The sequence below is a fragment of the Aquarana catesbeiana genome, linkage group LG01 (genome assembly GCF_042186555.1).
Source record: "Aquarana catesbeiana isolate 2022-GZ linkage group LG01, ASM4218655v1, whole genome shotgun sequence".
Lineage (NCBI taxonomy): Eukaryota > Metazoa > Chordata > Amphibia > Anura > Ranidae > Aquarana > Aquarana catesbeiana.
In genome coordinates, this window is record NC_133324.1 from 600,184,001 (window position 1) to 600,204,211 (window position 20,211).

The window sequence follows — 20,211 nt, forward strand, 5'->3', positions numbered from 1 at the left end:
CTGATTGAACCCTCCAGTCTCTTCTATGGAGCTGCAGACATCAGCGCCCATATGTCCGCTGACACCCGTCGCCATCCAATCCGCAAAAAACAGATGGTGGTCCTATTCCCCATCTGTCTGGCGGATCGGATTGATTTCCTCAAGAGGAAAGTGGAATTGTGTCTGTGTCGACTCTGCATAGTGGAGCGGACACAGACCTGTCATTCGCTTGCTCTGAGCAAGCAGATTCTGCTTCAAGGAGGTGCCCGTATGAAAGGGGCCTTAGAAGCGATACGTTAATGTACAACTGATGTGTTTAAAATGCACCACTGACCCAAGTTAGGAGGAAGAGAAGTTAGAAAGACTGTGGGATGCCATAGTTAGCAAGTAGACACGCAAGAGACTTTTCATTTGAAAAAAAAAACAGTTTATTGAGTTGGAAAATGTAGCACAAAAGTAAGGTTAAAATGTACAAAATTTCACATAATGTCCCAACTCAAATCAAAAAATTATCATCAGCATGAATCCTAAACATTTTGCATTATGCCACATTGAAAATAAGTCAACAGATCCATATAAAGACATATCAAATAAAGCAAACACATTCTTTGTATAAGCAAACACAAAATATAATTACAGGTTTTAAAAACCATACTGGCACAGCCTAAACAGTCTGTTATTAAAGAAAAGGTATTCTTCTGTATTAAGGTTTCCAGAGTTTCAGAAGTCCATCCTCACTATAAGTGCCAATCAAATTCTGATGAGGATGATGTGCAATTCCTATGACATCCTTCTCATGGACCTGAAATAATAAAAGGCAGAACAACATTACATGTAGTTATAAACAAAACCAGTGCTTTCAAAAAGCATACTCCATGTATTTTTTTTTTTTTTGTTTATAAAATATGCTATTAGAAAACAGTTCCTGTATTCCACTTCCCACCCATAGGATGTCATATGACTTCCTGGACCTTGAGTGGAGATATCTGAATGATGCCTGCAGCTACAGATATCTTTTTCAGCTGGCGATTTCCTCACATGTAAAAGCCATCTTAGCAGCTGTTTAGCTGCTTGATTGCTTTTGCAGATTGCGGCGGGAGGGTCTCTCCAGTGCAATCGGGGAGCCGGAGAATAAATCTGCCGGAGGCAGTTTACCATAGAGCTGGCCGTGGACCAGATGGACCCTGGCCATCTCTATGACCCTCAGAGGCCGGAAGCGACTTCCAGCTTTTGCAGATGTAAACAAGTTTTAAACATGTTTTTTTTTTTTTTTTGGCTGGAAAGCCTGAGATTGATTTTTCTTCCCTCTCAGGCTTTCCAGTATTGAGAGTTGTGGGGACTTATAGACCCCAGATCTTTCCGTAAAGAGGACCTGTTATACCGTATTTCTATTACAAGGGATGTTTAAATCCTTGTAATAGGTATAAAAGTGATCAGAAATAAAAAATTAAAAAGGGAAAGTGTAAAAATAAAATAAACACATTTTTACTTTTTAAAAGCGCTCCCGTCCCCTTGTGCTCACATGCAGAAGGAAACGCATAGTCGTGCCTGCATATGTAAATGGAGCGGTATCGCCATGAACATTCAAGAGCAATAATTCTATCACAAGACCTCCTTTAAAATTAACACCTCCTAGATGGGTGTGAGACAGCAATAAAAAAAAAAAAAAAATATAAAAAGGGACCACCATTTTTACATTCAACTTTATGACAGACAACGAGCCTAAAGTGGGTATGGTTAGGAATTCCTCCTCTGCATTAAACGCTGGGTGTTTCAGATCTCCAACAAAAGAAAGAATTACTACAGAAATGTCTGTCTCATAGTGTACGTATGATTGTCTTATATACATATATAGATTTTTTTTAATTATAATTATGGCTAACTGCAGGCAGTCTAAATGTAGCATACTGGCACCAGAGGGTTATGACAGCAAAAGGATGATGTAGCATAAGCATAAAATAACGTGCAACTGCAAAAGTAATATTACATTCTTACAAAAGGCATATGTGTCAAAAAGCTAAATTGACCTCCAAAAACTCCAATAAAAACTTTGTTTTGCATAGTGTGGGAAAGGGCTAGCACCTCTGCCTTTTGTGGTCATCTACAGTAACAGGCCACTGAAGTAATGACCTATTGCTTACAGATAATTATAGCATATGAACCAATCAAGTCTATACTCACAGTCAAGGTTCTTTCCAGCTTGCCAGTTACTGTACTGAAACAGTATAGCACAAAATCCTCTCCGACACAGTAGATCCACTCTCCTCTGGGCGATAGCGTACAGCACACAAAGTCACCACCTTCTCTTTTACCAGAGCTGAAGCTTCTAACAATCTGATGGAACATGGGGAAAATAGATTCTTAGCAAAGAGGATACACCAAGCAAATATTTATCAGAACTGGTGAAATACAGTGCTCAGCATAAATGAGTACACCCCTTTGGAAAAGTAAGATTTTTATCAATATCTCAATGAACACAAGAACAATTTTCAAAAATTTTAACAAAAAACTGAGTTTTATAGAACATTCGTTTAGCTAATTACATGAAAGCAAGGTTAATAATACAACTTAGATTACAAAATCTTCAGTTTTACTCAAATTAGTTGATGAAAAAAAATGAATACATGCCACAACAAAAACTACTACATCCAGTATTTTGTATGACCTCTATGATTTGTAAGGACAGCACCAAATCTTCTAGGCATGAAATGAACAAGTTGGCGACATATTGCATCTATCTTTTACCATTCTTCAAGAACCTCTTTTAGAGCCTAGATGCTGGATGGAGAGTGATTCTCAACTTGTCTCTTCAGAATTCCCCATAGGTGTTCGATTGGGTTCAGATCAAGAGACATACTTGGCCACTGAATCACTTTCACCATGTTCTTCAGAAATGCAACAGTGGCCTTAGATGTGTGTTTTGGATCACTGTCATGTTGGAAAAGTGCGCAACGTCGAAGGGCACGAAGTAATGGTAGAATCTTCTCTTTCAATATAGAGCAGTACATCTGTGAATTCATGATACCATCAATCAAAAGTAGCTCCCCGACACCAGTAGCACTCATGCAGCCCCCACAAGGAGGACACTGCCACCACCATGTTTCACTGTAGGCACCATGCATTTTTCTTTGTACGCCTCACCTTTGCGACGCCATACAGTTTGAAGCCATCAGTTCCAAAAACATTTATCTTGGTCTCATCACTCCAGAGTACAGAGTCTCAGTAGTCTTTTTTAGCTTGAGCCCTGGCAAATTCTTGGCTAGCTTTTTTGTGCACGAGAGGCTTCCTTTGTGGACAACACCCATGCATGCCATTCCTCTGCAGTGTACTCCGTATTGTGTCACGGGAAACAATCACCCCAGTTTGGCTTTCTAATTTTTTTTAGCTAACTGCAGTGAACTGGCATGGTGATTTTCTTCAACCTTTCTCATCAGAAGACGCTCCTGTTGAGGTGGAAACTTCAGTGGACGGTAAATTTTTGTCACTTCTGCTACAGTATTCTGACTGATAAGTAAAGCTTTGCTTTTTCTTGTGCAAAGAAATTATTTTCCGTCTCAGGCCTTGTGACATTTCTGTTCTATGTGGTGCCATTGCTGACATGAAATGGGAAGGGGTTTTTGTTTATTGTCTGCTGGACACCTGTTTAATAAATAGACTCACCTGTAGTTGAATTCTTGTTATTGAGGATTTGTAAATGTTTGCAACATGGTCTTGAATACTTTGTGTGTGCAAATTAACAAATCTTGGTTGCAATCAATGGCCTGAATTTGTGGGAGTATTTTGTAGTATAGTGTCCCATAGAAAATGTTGATTTTGAAAGGAAAGTAAAGGTTTTCTGACAACTCTGTTGGGTTGTACACATTTATGCTGAGCACTGTATATCCACTATGAGGCATAGGTTTGCCACCTCATCCCTTTAAACCCGAACACATATTAGCCACAGAAACTGTGTAATAAATATGTGCTCAGTTTTAAAGGGATGAGGTGGCAACCCTAATGAGGTAAACAGTGTGTAATTTCTGTGCCCACTACCCAATGGGTCTTCACTTGCAGAGTACTGTTCATAGGGAAGTTTTAAACTTTAAATTACCCCTATCAGAAATCTCCTATGGGCTTCTATTGTTAGTATAAGTATAGGAACCTAGCACACAAGGGACCATCTGTCAGAAGTGCATTGAAACTTTGCAACTAAATAGTGGGAAAAAAAAAAGTGGGAGTAATTAACACTACACTAGCCTCTTTATAAGCAGTACTTTTCACATTTCCTCATTATGTAAATATCATCCTGGTTTAAAAATACTATATGCTACTAATGATGAAAAGGTCCATGCTACTGACAGCTGCAGGTACAGTAACAGAAATGCCAACATATTTGCTTTAGGCAGCAGTTTGCCTCATGCAAAGGATTACTGGATTTTTTTTCTCACTAACAGGCCTATCCGAAGGCAAGCTTCACTCACAATATTTTAGCTTTCTATTACAGCTGACTGAATGATGCCAATTACTACATATAGTGCTGAGTGGTAAAAAAAAAAAAAAAAAAAAAAAAAAACTATTAGGATTATCAGTTGTCCCAAAGTATTGGGCATTTTGTAGTGCGATGACTGTTTTACAATCCCATGATGAGCACGCCATTACATTTAACAAACAATTCCAGGAAGACGACAGATTTGTCGAAACGGCGTAGGGAGGAGCGGCGTGCTGACGTCACCACCATACCACGCTGAACCCGGAAGAAACGGGCAACAGCTGAAGCCGGCCGGCGCTACATGTTTTTATAAGCGATCTTTACTGCACAAATTGTAAGTGCTTTTCTTTTATAAATTAAAGTGGATTTTAACTGCATTACGCTATGGAGCATTTCTTTCCTATTTATCCATGGTCTGTGAGCGGATAAATCACGTTTGGATTGATTTCCTGGAGAGGTGGCTTCCGATCTGCGCACTGACAGAGACCCAGTGGCTGGGGGACACAGCCACATGTGTGCATGATCTCTGTGCAAGGAGATCTTTGGATCTGGTAAGGGGCTTACCTTACTTGAGGTGGAGGATCTTCTCTCTATTTTAACATCACGCTCCCTACGGAGATAATCTTTATATCACTTGAAGGAAGGGTGTCTTTCTCCCTCTATCCAACCATTTTCTACACCCACAAGACCTACAGTTCATTTCAATCTATGACTAAATGGACTCTACTTAATCGTTTTTGTTTACTGAATGTTCCACTCATTTTTTTTGCATGCGATTCTTTTTTTTTTTGCATGCGATTTATGTGCATTTTTTTTTTTTTTTTTTTTGTTATGAAACAATTCACTTGTGTTCATTCATAATTATGGTATTTTCAGTTAATATGATCATGTATTTGCACTAGCAGCGCAGCCTTTAAATTGTATAAATTCCAGAATCCATTTGCCATAACATTATTTTTTTTTGATGGTCTTGTGTGAGGAGATAGACCCAATCAATTCAATCAGAGAGCTGGAGAATTGTGTGTTAGAATTTGTTAGTGGTCCGCAGAATTCAAAATTGTGAAGTTTAGTGGTCTGAGAGGTCTGAAAGGTTGGCAAACACTGCTAGAGTGTACACTTTAGAAACCAATAATCTCTCATTGTTTAACCACTTTAAGACCAGCCGCCACAGTTGTACTGCGGTAGGTTGGCTCTCCTGGGCGAATCGCCATCATTGTATGTCGGCCGCTTTAAGAGCTCCAGGGGGTGCGGGCAGCTGATGCACGTGGCCCGCAGCCACAATGTCCACCGGCCACCCACGATCCCTCCCGAGACAGAATGGGGATCTGTAAACAGACAGATCCCCGTTCTGTCAGGGGAGGAGAGACAGATCTGCTGATCCTAGTGATAAGGAACAGCGATCTCTCTCCTGCAGTCATTACACTCCCCCCCAGTTAGAAACGCCTCCCTAGGGAACACTTAACTCCTTCATCGCACCTTAGCGTTAACCCCTTCCCTGCCAGTGACATTTATACAGTAATCAATGGCTATTTTTAGCACTGATCGCTGTACAAAATAAAAATCAGGTGGTGATCAAATACCACCAAAAGAAAGGTCTATTTGTGGGGGAAAAAAAAGAATATAAAATTTTGTTTGGGTACAAATGACGCATGACCGCGCAATTGTCAGTTAAAGCGGCACAGTGCCGTATCGCAAAAAAAAAGGCATGGTCATTAAGGGGGCAAATCCTTCCGGTCCTTAACCAGTTAAACAGATATATGATAATTATGAATTCCTAAATAGGATTGCTTGCCATTGGTAAATCATCGCCGCCATCCTTTGCAGAGCAATCATAAATGTTACATTTTGTCGCCAAATAAATTGATCAGGCTTATGATCTTACATACTACAGTAACGTGTGATGACATTTACACATGCCACTTACTTGTCCTTGCATATTCATAATCACAACTGTGTTTGAGCGATTGCACACGACAAAGTGCTCTGGATTTTTCGGCAAGAGAATGACACTGTTGACTGTGATGTCTGTTCCCGCAGTGCTTCCAAGTGACTTAAAAGTATTGACACACTCGGTTGTCTTCATGTTCCACATCTTTGTTAAAAAAAAAAAAAAAAAAAAAGCAAACAAGTGTTATAATTGATTATGTCTCATTATGAATAGCATTACCCCTTACTCGTTCACACAGTGTGGAGAAAGAGGATATCGGGTGGCCCTCTTATGTTAATCACTTCAATACCAGACACTTTCACCCTCTTCCTGCCCAGGCCAATTTTCAGTTTTCAGCACTGTCGCACTTTGAGGCATGGTTCACACTGGTGCGATGTCCGACATTGGATGTGATTCGTACCGCACTGCAGTTCACATGGGATATCTGTTCGATGCAAACTCAGCCATACAGATTGTATGGCTGAATTCACATCGCATTCGGACCAAATCGGACCTATGTTATACAATTCCTGTCTGAACTGACAGTTAGCACTGCAATATGCGAACCGATTTGGGGGTGTCATTAACTCTCTATTGACACTCCTAGCAGTTTGCATATGGCAGTGTGAACTGCCAGCAAGTTGGGCGCGATGTGGGAACCCGCAGTGTTCAGCCGAGCCTGAATGACATTTGTCATGCAACACTGTACCCACATGGAGTATCATTTTTATGAAGCTTTCTCTTTGTGGTATTTTTTTTTTCACTTTATTTTTATTTAAGAAAGTGAAAAAGGCAGCTTCTCTTGATGGTATTTAATCACCACTGGGGCTTAAATTTTTTGCTAAAACAAAAACAGGGGGGGGTGTCAGGGGAAGGGACCTCTTAGTTACCATTATAAAATTTTGCAAATAACTAATTTTTCTTCTTCACTGATGTGCGCTTATGAGGCTGCACAGATGGGCACTGGTAAGGCTGCACTGATGATCAGTGTAAACAATCTGTCAGGTTTGCTGCTTAGACACAGCGTGAGGAAAAGACTGCAGATAACCGGCAAGTCTGTTTACATGTGATCAGCTGTGTCCAATCACAGCTGATCACAAGGTAAAGACCAGCTGTGATTGGTGCTTTACCGCGATCAGCTTTGTCTGAAGAGCCACGCAGTAGCTGTCTTTAAAGCTATGGCCCGGTATTAAAGGGTTTCTAACATCAGAAGTTTTTTTTCATCTTTATGCATTAAAATAAAAAAACCTTCAGTGTGCAGCAGCCCCTCAAATACTTAACTGAGCCCATCTCGATCCAGCAATGCTGCACAAGAGTAACGGCTGCCCGGGACTCTCCCTCCTCATTGGCCGAGACAGCAGCATGGCACCATTGGCTCCCACTGCTGTCAGTCAAAGTCAGTGAGCCAATGAGGAGACAGAGGCTGAACCTCGACTTCATGTCTGAACGGACACGCCGAGCAGCGGCTCAGCTGCCCCCATAATAAGAAAAACCACTGCACAGAGCAGGTAAGTATAACATATTTGTTATTGTTACATTTTTAAAAATGGGACTTAAGTATCACTTTAAAGTGGTTAAAGGGGGCTTCCATATTTTGATAAACCCCCTGCCCGTAAATGGGGAAAACTGCAGATTTTGTAAGTTTGCCCACTTCCAAAGAAATGAAGGCTCTATATTTTTTATCATAGGTGTATTTTAACCACTTAAGAACTAGGCCTGTTTTTTACACTTGTTTGCAAGTTAAAATCAGGGTTTTTTTGCTAGAAAATTTACTTGGAACCCCCAAACATTATTTATATAAATATATATATAGATCTCTATATATATATATATATATCTCTAGCTCTCTCTCTCTCCCTCCCTCCCCCTCTATATCTCTCCCTCTCTCTCTCTTTTTTTTTCCCAGACACCCTAGAGAATAAACTGGCAGTTGTTGCAATACTTTGTCACACCGTTTGCGCAGCGGTCTTACAAATGCATAAAAAAAAAAAAAACTTTTTTGAATTAAATAAGAAAACAGTAAAGTTAGCCCAATTTTTTTTAATATTGTGAAAGATGTTATGCCGAGTTAATTCATACCCATGTCACGCTTCAAAATTGCGCCTGCTCATGGAATGGCGACAAACACTTAAAAATTTCCATGGGCGAAGTTTAAACATTTCTACAGGTTACCAGTTTCAAGTTACAGAGGAGTTCTTCATGCTAGAATTATTGCTCTCGCTCCAGCGATCGCGGTGATACCTCACACTTGTGGTTTGAACAACGTTTACATATGCGAGCGTGACTTAGGTATGCGTTCACTTTTGCGCTTTAAGTTTTTGGGGTTTTTTTCTTATTTGACTTTTTATTTTTACACTGTCCCTTAAAAAAAGAAAAACATTTTTGGATGACAGGACCTCTTATATGTGAGATCTGGGGTCAAAAAAGACCTCAGATCTCACATTTACACGTAAATGCAATAAAAAAAAAAAAAAAAAAGTCCTCCTCTTTAAGACCCTTGGGCGGAAGTGATCTTTGACGTTGCTTCCGTCATCCAATGGTATGGAGTATAGTAGGGGCCATCATTCCCTCACTCAACTTCATGCCTCTGAGGGGACAAGAGCAGATTGAACTCGGGACACTGGTGGTGGGTACCTCTCCCGCCGCTGATAAAATCGATCTCGTGGCGAATCTGCTGCAGAGACCATTTTTTATCTGAAAGCAGACCGCCTGCCGTTTTTAAAGATACCAGGGTAATGGCAGCTAATTGCTGCCATAACAACGGTATTCAAACGGCAAAGTACCAATGTATAATGACGGCGGGTGGTCCGGAAGTGGTTAAAATGATAGAGACAGAATATCGACCAAAAATCCAGAAAAACCGCAACACAAATGTTATAAATTGAGTTGCAGTTCAGTGAGTAAAATAAGTATTTGATCCCCAAGCAAAACAAGACATAGTACTTGGTGGAGGAACCCTTGTTGGCAAGCACAGAGGTAAGACATTTCTTGTAGTTAGTGACCAGGTTTGCACACATCTCAGGAGGGATTTTGATCCACTCTTTTACAGATCTTCTCCAAGACCCCTTTCACACTCACAGCGCGGCAGTGTTAGCGGTAAAGCGCCGCTAGTTTTAGCAGCGCTTTTCGGCCGCTAGAAAGGGTTAAATTCGCCTGAAAAGCGCCGCTGCGGAAGCGCTTTGGCAGCGGTGCCCATTCATTTCTATGGGCAGGGGCGGTGGAGAAGCGGTGTATACAGCTCTCCTAAACCACTCCAAAGATGCTGCTTGCAGAACTTTTTCCAGCATCCTGTAAGTGCTCCGCTCCAGTGTGAAAGCACTCGGGCTCTCACATTGGGACTGCAGGGGAGGCGTTTTACAGGCGCTATTTTTAGCCCTTTAGCGCCTGAAAAACGCCTTCAGTGTGAAAGGAGTCTAAATCTTTAAGGTTTCTTGGCTGTCGCTTGGCAATTTGAAGTTTCAGCTCCCTCCATACATTTTCTATAGAATTAAGGTCTGGAGACTGACTAGGCCACTCCATGACCTTACTGTGCTTCTTCTTTGGTCTTGCCCATGACGGTGAGGTTTGAAAAAAGAGAAATTATGTGGACAGGTGTCTTTTATACACATAACGAGTTGTCGTTAGGAGCACCTTCTTAAATTGACAGTACTAATCTGTGTACCACATACTGTAGCCAGTCTGTGGGAGCCAGAATTATTGCTGGTTGGTAGGGGGTCAAATACTTCTTTTACTCAATAACATTTGTATCGTGTTTTTTCTGGATTTTTGGTTGATATTCTGTCTCTATCATTTAAAATACACCTATGATAAAAATTATAGAGCCTTCATTTCTTTGTTAGTGGGAAAACTTACAAAATCTGCAGAAGATCAAATAATTAATTTCCCTACTGCATTTTAAAACAGTTACTATTGTGGTTCTGTACAAAGTAATACATATAATGTGGGTAGGTAGTACAGGTCAATACATATGTTCAGTTAGTTTATATCAACATACAGAAATAAAAAACGGGAAGAGAAAACTCCTGCTTCTACAAGCTGGCAACCTATTTGAATACATTTTGCAGCCAACCTTAGTGGGAACCCGTCATTGCAGATTTTACCTTTCATACTCCAGGTCTCATTCAGGGATGGAGTATGCACTTCCCAGGCCACTCATAAAAAGGTTCCCTGAGCTTTCTTGGAGGTTACTGAAACCAGACTGCACAACAAATATGTGAACACATTTCATATGTAACACACTGTGGCCTGTACTGTCCAGACTAAACAGTATTCTCTCCAAGCACATTACAGAACTTATGTCTCATATAACATTTCATCTTGAATTTAATCGGAAAGAACACCTCCTCCATTCAACAATATCTGATGGCTTGCAGTGAGTACTGGTATAGCTTCAATTTCCTATGCATTATGTTATTATGCTAAGCAGGGCAATAACTTCTCCGCAGGATGTGGAAACCTTGCAAGAAGATCTGAACAAATGAATGGGGTGGCAACTACATGGCAAATGAGGTTTAATGTAGAAAAATGTAAAATAATGCATTTGGGTGGCAAAAATATGAATGCAACCTATACACTGGGGGGAGAGCCTCTGGGCGAATCTAGGATGGAAAAGGACCTGGGGGTTCTAGTAGATGATAGGCTCAGCAATGGCATGCAATGCCAAGCTGCTGCTAACAAAGCAAACAGAATATTGACATGCATTAAAAAGGGGATTCATTCCAGAGATAAAACGATAATTCTCCCGCTCTACAAGACTCTGGCTCGGCCGCACCTAGAGTATGCTGTCCGGTTCTGGGCACCAGTCCTCAGGAAGGATGTACTGGAAATGGATCGAGTACAAAGAAGGGCAACAAAGCTAATAAAGGGTCTGGAGGATATTAGTTATGAGGAAAGGTTGCGAGCACTGAACTTATTCTCTCTGGAGAAGAGACGTTTGAGAGGGGATATGATTTCAATATACAAATACCGTACTGGTGACCCCACAATAGAGCTAAAACTTTTTCGCCGAAGGGAGTTTAACAAGACTCGTGACCACTCATTAAAATGAGAAGAAAATAGGATTTTTTATAACAGCTTACCTGTAAAATCCTTTCTTTTGATGGACACAGAGCCTCAGTAATTACTGATGGGTTATATAGGTATCACTAGGTGATTGGACACTGGCACAGCCTAACCAGGAAGTTCAACCCCCTATATAATCCCTCCCCTTACAGGGATACCTCAGTTTTGTAGCAAAGCAATAAAAAAAGTGTATTTGAAGAGGGGCGGGACCTCTGTGTCCCGTGATGTACATCAAAAGAAAAGGATTTTACAGGGAAGCTGTTATAAAAAATCCTATTTTCTTTCTCGTACATCATGGGACACAGAGCCTCAGTAATTACTGATGGGACATCCCAGAGCAATGCTATCTGAGGGGAACCACAACCAATTAGGGTGCAATCAGACCTGAGGACCCTGTACCGCTGCCTGCAGCACACTACGCCCAAAAGGCGATATCCTCATGCCTTCTCACATCCACCTGATAAAATCTGGTGAATGTATGGACTGAAGACCAGGTTGCGGCCTTGCAGATTTGAGCCATAGAGGCCCGGTGATGCACTGCCCAAGAAGCACCAATAGCCCTTGTGGAATGTGCCTTGATCTGAAACGGAGGAATCCTGTTTCAAACCGTAAGCTTGAATAATCAATTGTCAAATCCATTTAGAAATTGTAGCTTTTGAAGCTGCCTGTTCTCTATTTGGACCCTCTGGCAGCACGAACAAAACATCCGTTTTGCGAATTTGAGCAGTTGCTTCCAGATAGGTCTTGACTGCTCTTACTACATCCAAAGAATATAGTGACCTTTCTTCCGAAGAACAGGGATCTGGAAAAAAGGAAGGCAGAACAATGTCTTGGTAAAAAACTAGGATGAGGGCGCAGTACCACTCTATCCTTGTGTACAATCAAATAAGGCTCTTTACGGGAAAGAGCTGCTAATTCTGATACTCTTCTAGCAGAAGAAATGGCTACCAGAAAAATTAACTTCCTTGTCAACAAGACCAAAGGAATCTGCCGTATTGGTTCAAAAGGCTGTTTCTGTAAAACAGACAGAACCAAGTTCAAGTCCCAGGGGTTTAGGGGCACCTTAACCGGAGGATTAAGACGCGTCACCCCCTGCATAAAGTTTCGGACCAAAGAATGCGAAGCAAGTGGTCGTTGAAACAATACTGATAAGGCGGAGACCTGGCCCTTGATGGTACTCAAGGCCAACTTCATCTCTAATCCCAATTGTAGAAAATCAAGAATTCTACCCATCACACATTTCCTGGGATGCCAACCCCTGGATTCACACCAGGATACATAAGCTTTCCAGACTCTATGATAAATTACTCTGGAAGCTGGCTTCCTTGCATTGATCAAGGTAGATATCACAGGACCTGAAAGCCCACGTTTTTTCAGAATGTGGGTATCAATAGCCAAACCGTCAAATTTAGCATTTGTAAAGAAGGATGGAACACTGGACCTTGAGATAACAGGTCTGGGCGTACCGGTAGGGTCCACTGGGAACCCACCGTCATCCTTACTATTTCTGCATACCAAGTCCTTCTGGGCCAAGCGGGGGCTACCAGAAGCACAGACTTCCTTTCCTGCCTGATCCTGCGAAGGAGTCGTGGCAGTAGCAGAATAGGAATGCATAAATCAGTGAGAACCGATGCCACGGAATCACCAACGCATCTGTCACGCATGCAAGGGATCCTTTGTCCTTGCCACAAATCTGTCTATCTTTTTGTTGAATCGGGATGCAAAGAGATCTACATCTGGAAACCCCCATCTTTGGCATATGGCCCAAAAGACGTCGGGATGCAGAGACCATTACCCTGGGAGTAACTGCTGGCGACTTAAATAGACCGCCTGCCAGTTCTCTATCCCTGGAATGAAGACTGCCGATATGCATGGCACCTGCTTCTCTGCCCAGACTAAGATCTGGTTCACCTCTCTTTGAGCAGCTCGGCACCTGGTGCCTCCCTGATGATTGATATAAGCCATTGCTGTGGCATTGTCGGGCTGGATCCTGACAGGGCAACCCTGTAGCCTGAGAGTCCAGGCCTTTAGGGCTAGATATACCGCACGGATCTCCAGAACGTTGATGGGTAAGGTCCTCTCGCTTTTGGACCATACCCCTTGGACCGCAGACTGGTCCAGAACTGCTCCCCAACCCGACAGACTGGCATTTGTTGTTACCACCGTCAAGGTCACCAGTAGAAAGGATTTCCCCTTCTGTAGGTTTTCGGGTATTAACCACCAATTGAGGCTCTGACGCACCGCATGAGACAGGTGCATCGGAAAGTCTAATGCCTGAACCTTCTTGTTCCAGGCCGACAGGATACTGTGTTGCAGCAGTCTTGAACGAAACTGAGCATAGGGAACTGCTTCGAATGAAGACACCATTTTTCCTAGCAGCCTCATACAAAGGCGGACAGAAGGACCCTTCTTGGTCCTGACTACCAGAATCAGCTCCTTTAAAGCAGTGATCGTTGCCTGAGGTAGAAATACTTTCTCCTGGCTTGTATCTATGATCAGACCCAAATCCAGTCTTCTTACTGGTTTTAGGAAAGATTTTTCTAGGTTGAGAATCCAACCTAGGTGTTCCAGATACTTGACTGTGGTCCTCAAGTTCCCGTTCAAAGAGGCTACCGACCGGTCTATCAAGAGCAGGTCGTCTAGGTATGCTATGACAGTTATACCCTGGGCCCTTAATCTGGCCAGAGGAGGAGCCAAGATCTTTGTAAACACTCGAGGTGCAGTGGCTATCCTGAAAGGCAGAGCCACAAACTGGAAATGACGCCCTCCTATCTCGAAGCGCAGAAATTTCTGATGAGCAGGAAAAATGGGCACATGCAGATATGCATCTCTGATGTCTATCGATGCCAGAAATTCTCCTCGATGCAGGATGGAGACTACTGTCCGAATTGATTCCATGCGGAAGGACCGAATCCTTAGGAATCGATTCAGATCCCTTGGATCCAGAATGGGTCTGACACCCCCATTTGGCTTTTGGACCGTAAAAAGGTTGGAATAAAAGCCCAATCCTTGATCCTTCGTGGGAACAACCATAATGACCTCTTGCGACAAAAGTCGCTCTAGCGCTAGAAGGAGCGACTGCTTTTTCTCTGGATCTCTGGGGACACTTGATCTGAGGAAACGAGGAGAGGGAAATTCTTGGAACTCCAGCTTGTACCCCAAGGTTACCGTGGAGATTACCCTTCTGTCCTGGAAGTCCTCCTGCCAGAGCTTTGAGAACTGTAGCAGTCTTCCCCCCACTCGAGCGAGCGGGGCGCCCCTTCATAAAGAGGCCTTAGTGTCTTGTATAGTAGACTTCTTCCCCCAGGACTTCTTTTGTCCCTGGGGTTGACTCTTGTTTCTTGACCCAGACGGAGGAGGCCGTCGCGACTGCCTGGAGGCTGATGCCCCTGGCGCTGGGGAAAGAGTCTGTTTGAAATAGGGACACTTACTCTTTTTCTTAACAGGCAAGAGAGTGCTTTTCCCACAAGAGATCCTTTGGATATATTTATCCAAGTCTTCTCCAAACAACCTTGCACCATGAAATGGAAACCCAGCCAGAAGCTTCTTACATGGTGCTTCAGCTGACCAATTTCTCAACCATAAGATTCTACGCATATGCACCAACCCAAGTGAAAGACGAGAGGTTTGGATGATAGAATCTCTGATGGCGTCAACAACAAAACATAAGGCCGCTGGAAGGTTAGCCAACCCTGGGCCTGCTGTTCAGGTAGAACTTTGATGACATGCTTAACATGGTCTCTTAAGTATTGAGCGACTCCAATCGCTGCTACTGCAGGTTGAGCCACTGAACCTGCTAAGGAGAAAACATCCTTCAACAGGGACTCCATATTTTTATCCAAAGGATCCCTGAGCATCTGAGCATTGTCTACAGGACAAGTCAGATTTTTATTTACGGAGGAAATGGCGGCGTCAACGGCCGGTATTCCCCACATTTTAATAAACTTTTCTTCCATAGGATAAAGTGTTAAACGTTTTTTTCCGCCGAAAAAGTTTTCATCTGGGTGATCCCACTCAGAATAAAGGAACTTTTCCAGTAAATTATGAACAGGAAAAGCATGTGCTGTTTGAGGAGGTTTCAGTGACCCCAAAGAAGAGGGTTCTTTAACTGATTCAGATACGGGCAACTTAAATGTGGAGCGGACCAATCCAGCAAGGATCTGTACTAAGACCTTCTCTCCTCCTGGGAAGCCGAAGAGGGTCCCTCTCCACCTGATTCCTCAGAAGAGGAATCATCCGTCCCATCCCAATCCTCTGAAAGGGATTCTTCTCCCCTATCCCAGAGATCCTCTGCCTGAGGGTCCTGGGAAACAGAGGAAGGCCTAGTGCGTTTTCTTCCACTGAGTGAAGATGTGATCACAGCCATTAATCTTTCCTCTAATCCATTAATGGTTGAGGAAAAAACCCCCCGTGTAATGTATACAGGGGCTGAAGTGCCAGAAGCAGGTGTAGCCCCTGACCCCAACGGCTCTCCCTGGCTAGCCGTCCCTGGCCCCTCGGGGGGGGGGGGGGGGGGGGGATGCTGCAGAAAGGGGGTCCTCAGAACCTGAAGGAGATCCCCTAGAGCCTCTGGTTCTTGGGGTATTTGAACCTCTTCTACCCATAGTGCAAAGCAAGGTGGGGGTATCACAAAATGAACACTGACTGCTGAGCGATGTAGTCCGGCAAAAGCCCTACTACCAAATGCCCAGTCTAGTATTTCCTTAGTAAATGCTGCCTAGGCGAATGCCTGTGTCCCACCTTACATGCGACCGTCAGCTCTGTGTCCCTTCAAAGGCTGTGTGCACCTGTAAAGTGTGCCTCTTATAGCCATGCAGCCGGCAACGTGGGCGTCTGAGCATGCTGAGGCTGCGCTGACGCCCCGCCCCTCTCGTTTTCGCAAAAAAAGTGCGCTTCCCGCGCGAGCCGACCCTCCTGGACAAGCATGGAGGAAAAGGCTGGGGAAGGAGGGAGAGAGGCCGGCAGTGATGGGGCCTTCACGTGGCAATGGCGGCGGCGGCGACAGTGCGGTATACTACCGCCTCACAGACCACCTGCAGACCCCCCTATTCTTGGGGGGAATCACCCGGAGGAGAGCCCCCATCCCATCCTACCTGGAGCTCGGCTGGAGGAGCTGTGCAGTGTGAAACACCGAGACAGACATCAGCATGAGAAGGTATGAGCTCTTGGCAGCCCCCGGTGGCGACAATAGGCATAGCATGCATTTACTTTAAAGGAGAAACCTACTAAAAACCTACTAGAACTAAAAAATTCTGTGGAATCTCCCTTACCTTATCCAGCCGCAGGGTTCTGTTATACAGACATACATCTTCACCTCTCACGGTGGGCTCCGTTTGGAAAAACCTTCAGAGACTGGGGCCCCCTACGGATAGGGGGATCCACAGTTCTGGGCCTGTAAAGCACCCGGCCAGAAAGAAGGCTAGGAAAACCAAATTCTGAAACGCGGGGTCCAGCTCTCTAAAAAGAGGAAGCGTTACAGGTAAAACCTTGTTTCTTTGGACACGAGGCCCGGGTACCATCCAATTTGGCCTAAAAAGGACACTTTGAAATGGATCCGGTTCGCCTGGCTTGCCCCAGTATAGGATATAGGATATTCCCTTTGGAGCTCAGCAAAGGACATCTTTACACATCCAACACCTAAGACACTGGCGTAAAAACTGAGGTATCCCTGTAAGGGGAGGGATTATATAGGGGGTTGAACTTCCTGGTTAGGGTGTGCCAGTGTCCAATCACCTAGTGATACCCTATAACCCATCAGTAATTACTGAGGCTCTGTGTCCCGTGATGTACGAGAAAGAAAAGAGGTTTAACCTTAAACTACGTAGAGGGTTCTTTACTGTAAGAGCGGCAAGGATGTGGAATTCCCTTCCACAGGTGGTGGTCTCAGCAGGCAGCATCGATAGTTTAAAAAAACTATTAGATGAGCACCTGAACGACCACAACATACAGGGATATACAATGCAATACTGACACATAATCACACATAGGTTGGACTTGATGGACTTGTGTCTTTTTTCAACCTCACCTACTATCTAACCACAGTGACAATGGCACCTCTTGATTTCATAAGGTATGTTTTAATGGCCAATTCTGATTCAATAAGCACCCGCCTTTTTTTTTTTCTCTCTCAGGAAAAAAGGAGAAAAGGAGAAATCTTGTTTTAGGATTTATAGCATGATATTGTCCATACCTTTACTGTGCCATCCGATGATGCACTGATGATATAGTGACCATCCTGTGTGAATGTGGCCTCATTCACAAACGAGGAATGTCCTCTGAATTCCTTAAGTGTTTTGCCAGATTTCAAGCCATGGATTCTACATAAAAGAAAGAGCATTGTAACTTATTACCATACAGATGAGTCACATTGTAAAATTAAAACAGTAAAATCCTATCAATTCAGAGTTTAGATACAATCTGCCGCTAGCAGTACTCATGGTGTTTTGGCTTCCCGCTGGCAGAACACAATAGCGCTGCAGGAGGGATTCCCCCATCAACACTGAATGTTTTTTTTTTGCAACCAAAATTGCATCATCTATGGCTAGTCTTAGACTGGAAGAATTAGGCCCCTTTCACAGGGGGAGATAGAATTCAGCTTTTAGCTGCGGATAGATGAAGTTATCTACCACATGTAAACTCACACAATGCTATCCTATGTACCCATTCACACACTGTGTTTAGCAACAGTTTTGTTACACACGGTTTTTTACAGATAGAAAAAAAATAATTTGTCTGCATCCAGGACACATTTATTGCAGCTATCTGCACACAATCACAGATAATCGCAGTGTACTATTTCTCCTGCGGATAGCAGCAGCAACAAGGAAAGAAAAACAGGAAGGACATCTGAAATGTCAAGAATGTTCCAAACGCAGCCGCATGTAAACGCAGCTAATTGCAATGTACAACTGCAAGTGAACGCTGTGCCTGGAGTCTTGGAATTTCAAAATATCAAAACATGCTTTTAACAGCGGCAGGACAGCCGTCCGTGTGAAAGAGGCCTTATGCAAGCTTACTTGTATCTTAGAATGTGTCAGGTTCCTCCAGTACCATTAAGAACCACACCTCATATCTTGTACTGCTGCCACAGGGAAATGAATGGCGGTAAAAGCTCCACAACAAGTAGTAACAACTACTACTACTGGAAACAACAACTACTACCACTACTAGTAGTAACTATTACTGGTAACTACTAACACTACAATTAACCATCATAAACCCTAGTAGTAACTCCTAATACTTCTAGTGTCTACTAATAGTAGTAACTACTACTTCTACTACTAGTTGTAACTACAACTACTATCACCAGTAACTACAATGAACTACTACCACTGCTACTAAACTACTATTACTAGTCTGGGACTAGCAGCAATAATAGGATTTTTTAAAACAGCTTACCTGTAAAATCCTTTTCTTTCGAAGGACATCACGGGACACAGAGCCACAGTAATTACTGATGGGTTATATAGGTATCACTGGTGATTGGACACTGGCACACCCTATCAGGAAGTTCAACCCCCTATATAATCCCTCCCCCTTGCAGGGATACCTCAGTTTTGTAGCCAAGCAATATAGTGTATTAGAAGAGGGGCGGGACCTCTGTGTCCCGTGATGTCCTTCGAAAGAAAAGGATTTTACAGGTAAGCTGTTTTAAAAAATCCTATTTTCTTTCTCGAACATCACGGGACACAGAGCCACAGTAATTACTGATGGGATGTCCCAGAGCAATGCTACCTGAGGGGGGGAACCACGACCAAGTAGGGTGCAATCAGACCTGAGGACCCTTTACCGCTGCCGGCAGCACACTACGCCCAAAGGCGATATCCTCATGCCTTCTCACATCCACCTGATAGAATCTGGTGAATGTATGAACTGAAGACCAGGTTGCGGCCTTACAGATTTGAGCCATAGAGGCCCGGTGATGCACTGCCCAAGAAGCACCAATAGCCCTTGTGGAATGTGCCCTGATCTGAAACGGAGGAATCTTCTGTTTCAAACCATAAGCTTGAATGATCAACTGTCGAATTCATTTAGAAATGGTAGCTTTTGTTGCTGCCTGTCCTCTATTGGGACCCTCTGGCAGCACAAACAAAACATCCGTCTTGCGGATCTGAGTAGTTGCCCCTAGATAGGCCTTAACTGCTCTTACTACATCCAACGAATGTAGAGATCTCTCTTCCGGAGAACAGGGATCTGGAAAAAAGGAAGGTAGAACCATGTCTTGGTTTAAATGAAAATCAGAAACCACCTTCGGTAAAAAAACTAGGATGAGGGCGTAGTACCACTCTATCCTTGTGTATAATCAAATAAGGCACCTTACAGGAAAGAGCTGCTAATTCTGATACTCTTCTAGCAGAAGAGATGGCCACCAGAAAAATTAATTTCCTTGTCAACAAGACCAAAGGAATCTGACTTATTGGTTCAAAAGACCGTTTCTGTAACACAGCCAGGACCAAATTCAAGTCCCAGGGGTTTAGGGGCGCTTTAACCGGAGGATTAAGACGCATCACCCCCTGCATAAAGTTTCGGACCAAAGAATGCGAAGCAAGTGGCCGCTGAAATAATACTGATAAAGCAGAGACCTGGCCCTTGATGGTACTCAAGGCCAGCTTCATCTCTAATCCCATCTGTAGAAAATCAAGGATTCTACCTATGACATATTTCCTGGGATGCCAACCTCTGGATTCACACCAGGTTATATAAGCCTTCCAGACTCTATGATAAATCATCCTGGAAGCTGGCTTCCTTGCATTAACCAAGGTAGATATGACAGGAC

General features: G+C 43.3%; 1 protein-coding gene across 1 annotated transcript in view; it reads right to left on the reverse strand.

Moving 5' to 3' along the window:
• Nucleotides 1–393: 393 nt before the first annotated feature.
• The window catches only part of SMU1 (SMU1 DNA replication regulator and spliceosomal factor), a 63,878-nt gene continuing 44,060 nt past the window's right edge, over nt 394–20,211 (reverse strand). Inside the window, exons 9-12 of the mRNA XM_073598690.1 lie at nt 17,626–17,752; nt 6,372–6,539; nt 2,161–2,313; nt 394–781 (exon numbers count right to left, since the gene is read on the reverse strand). Coding sequence (XP_073454791.1) covers nt 683–781; nt 2,161–2,313; nt 6,372–6,539; nt 17,626–17,752 — 547 coding nt within the window. The 3' untranslated portion in view covers nt 394–682. The remainder of the gene's footprint in view (nt 782–2,160; nt 2,314–6,371; nt 6,540–17,625; nt 17,753–20,211) is intronic.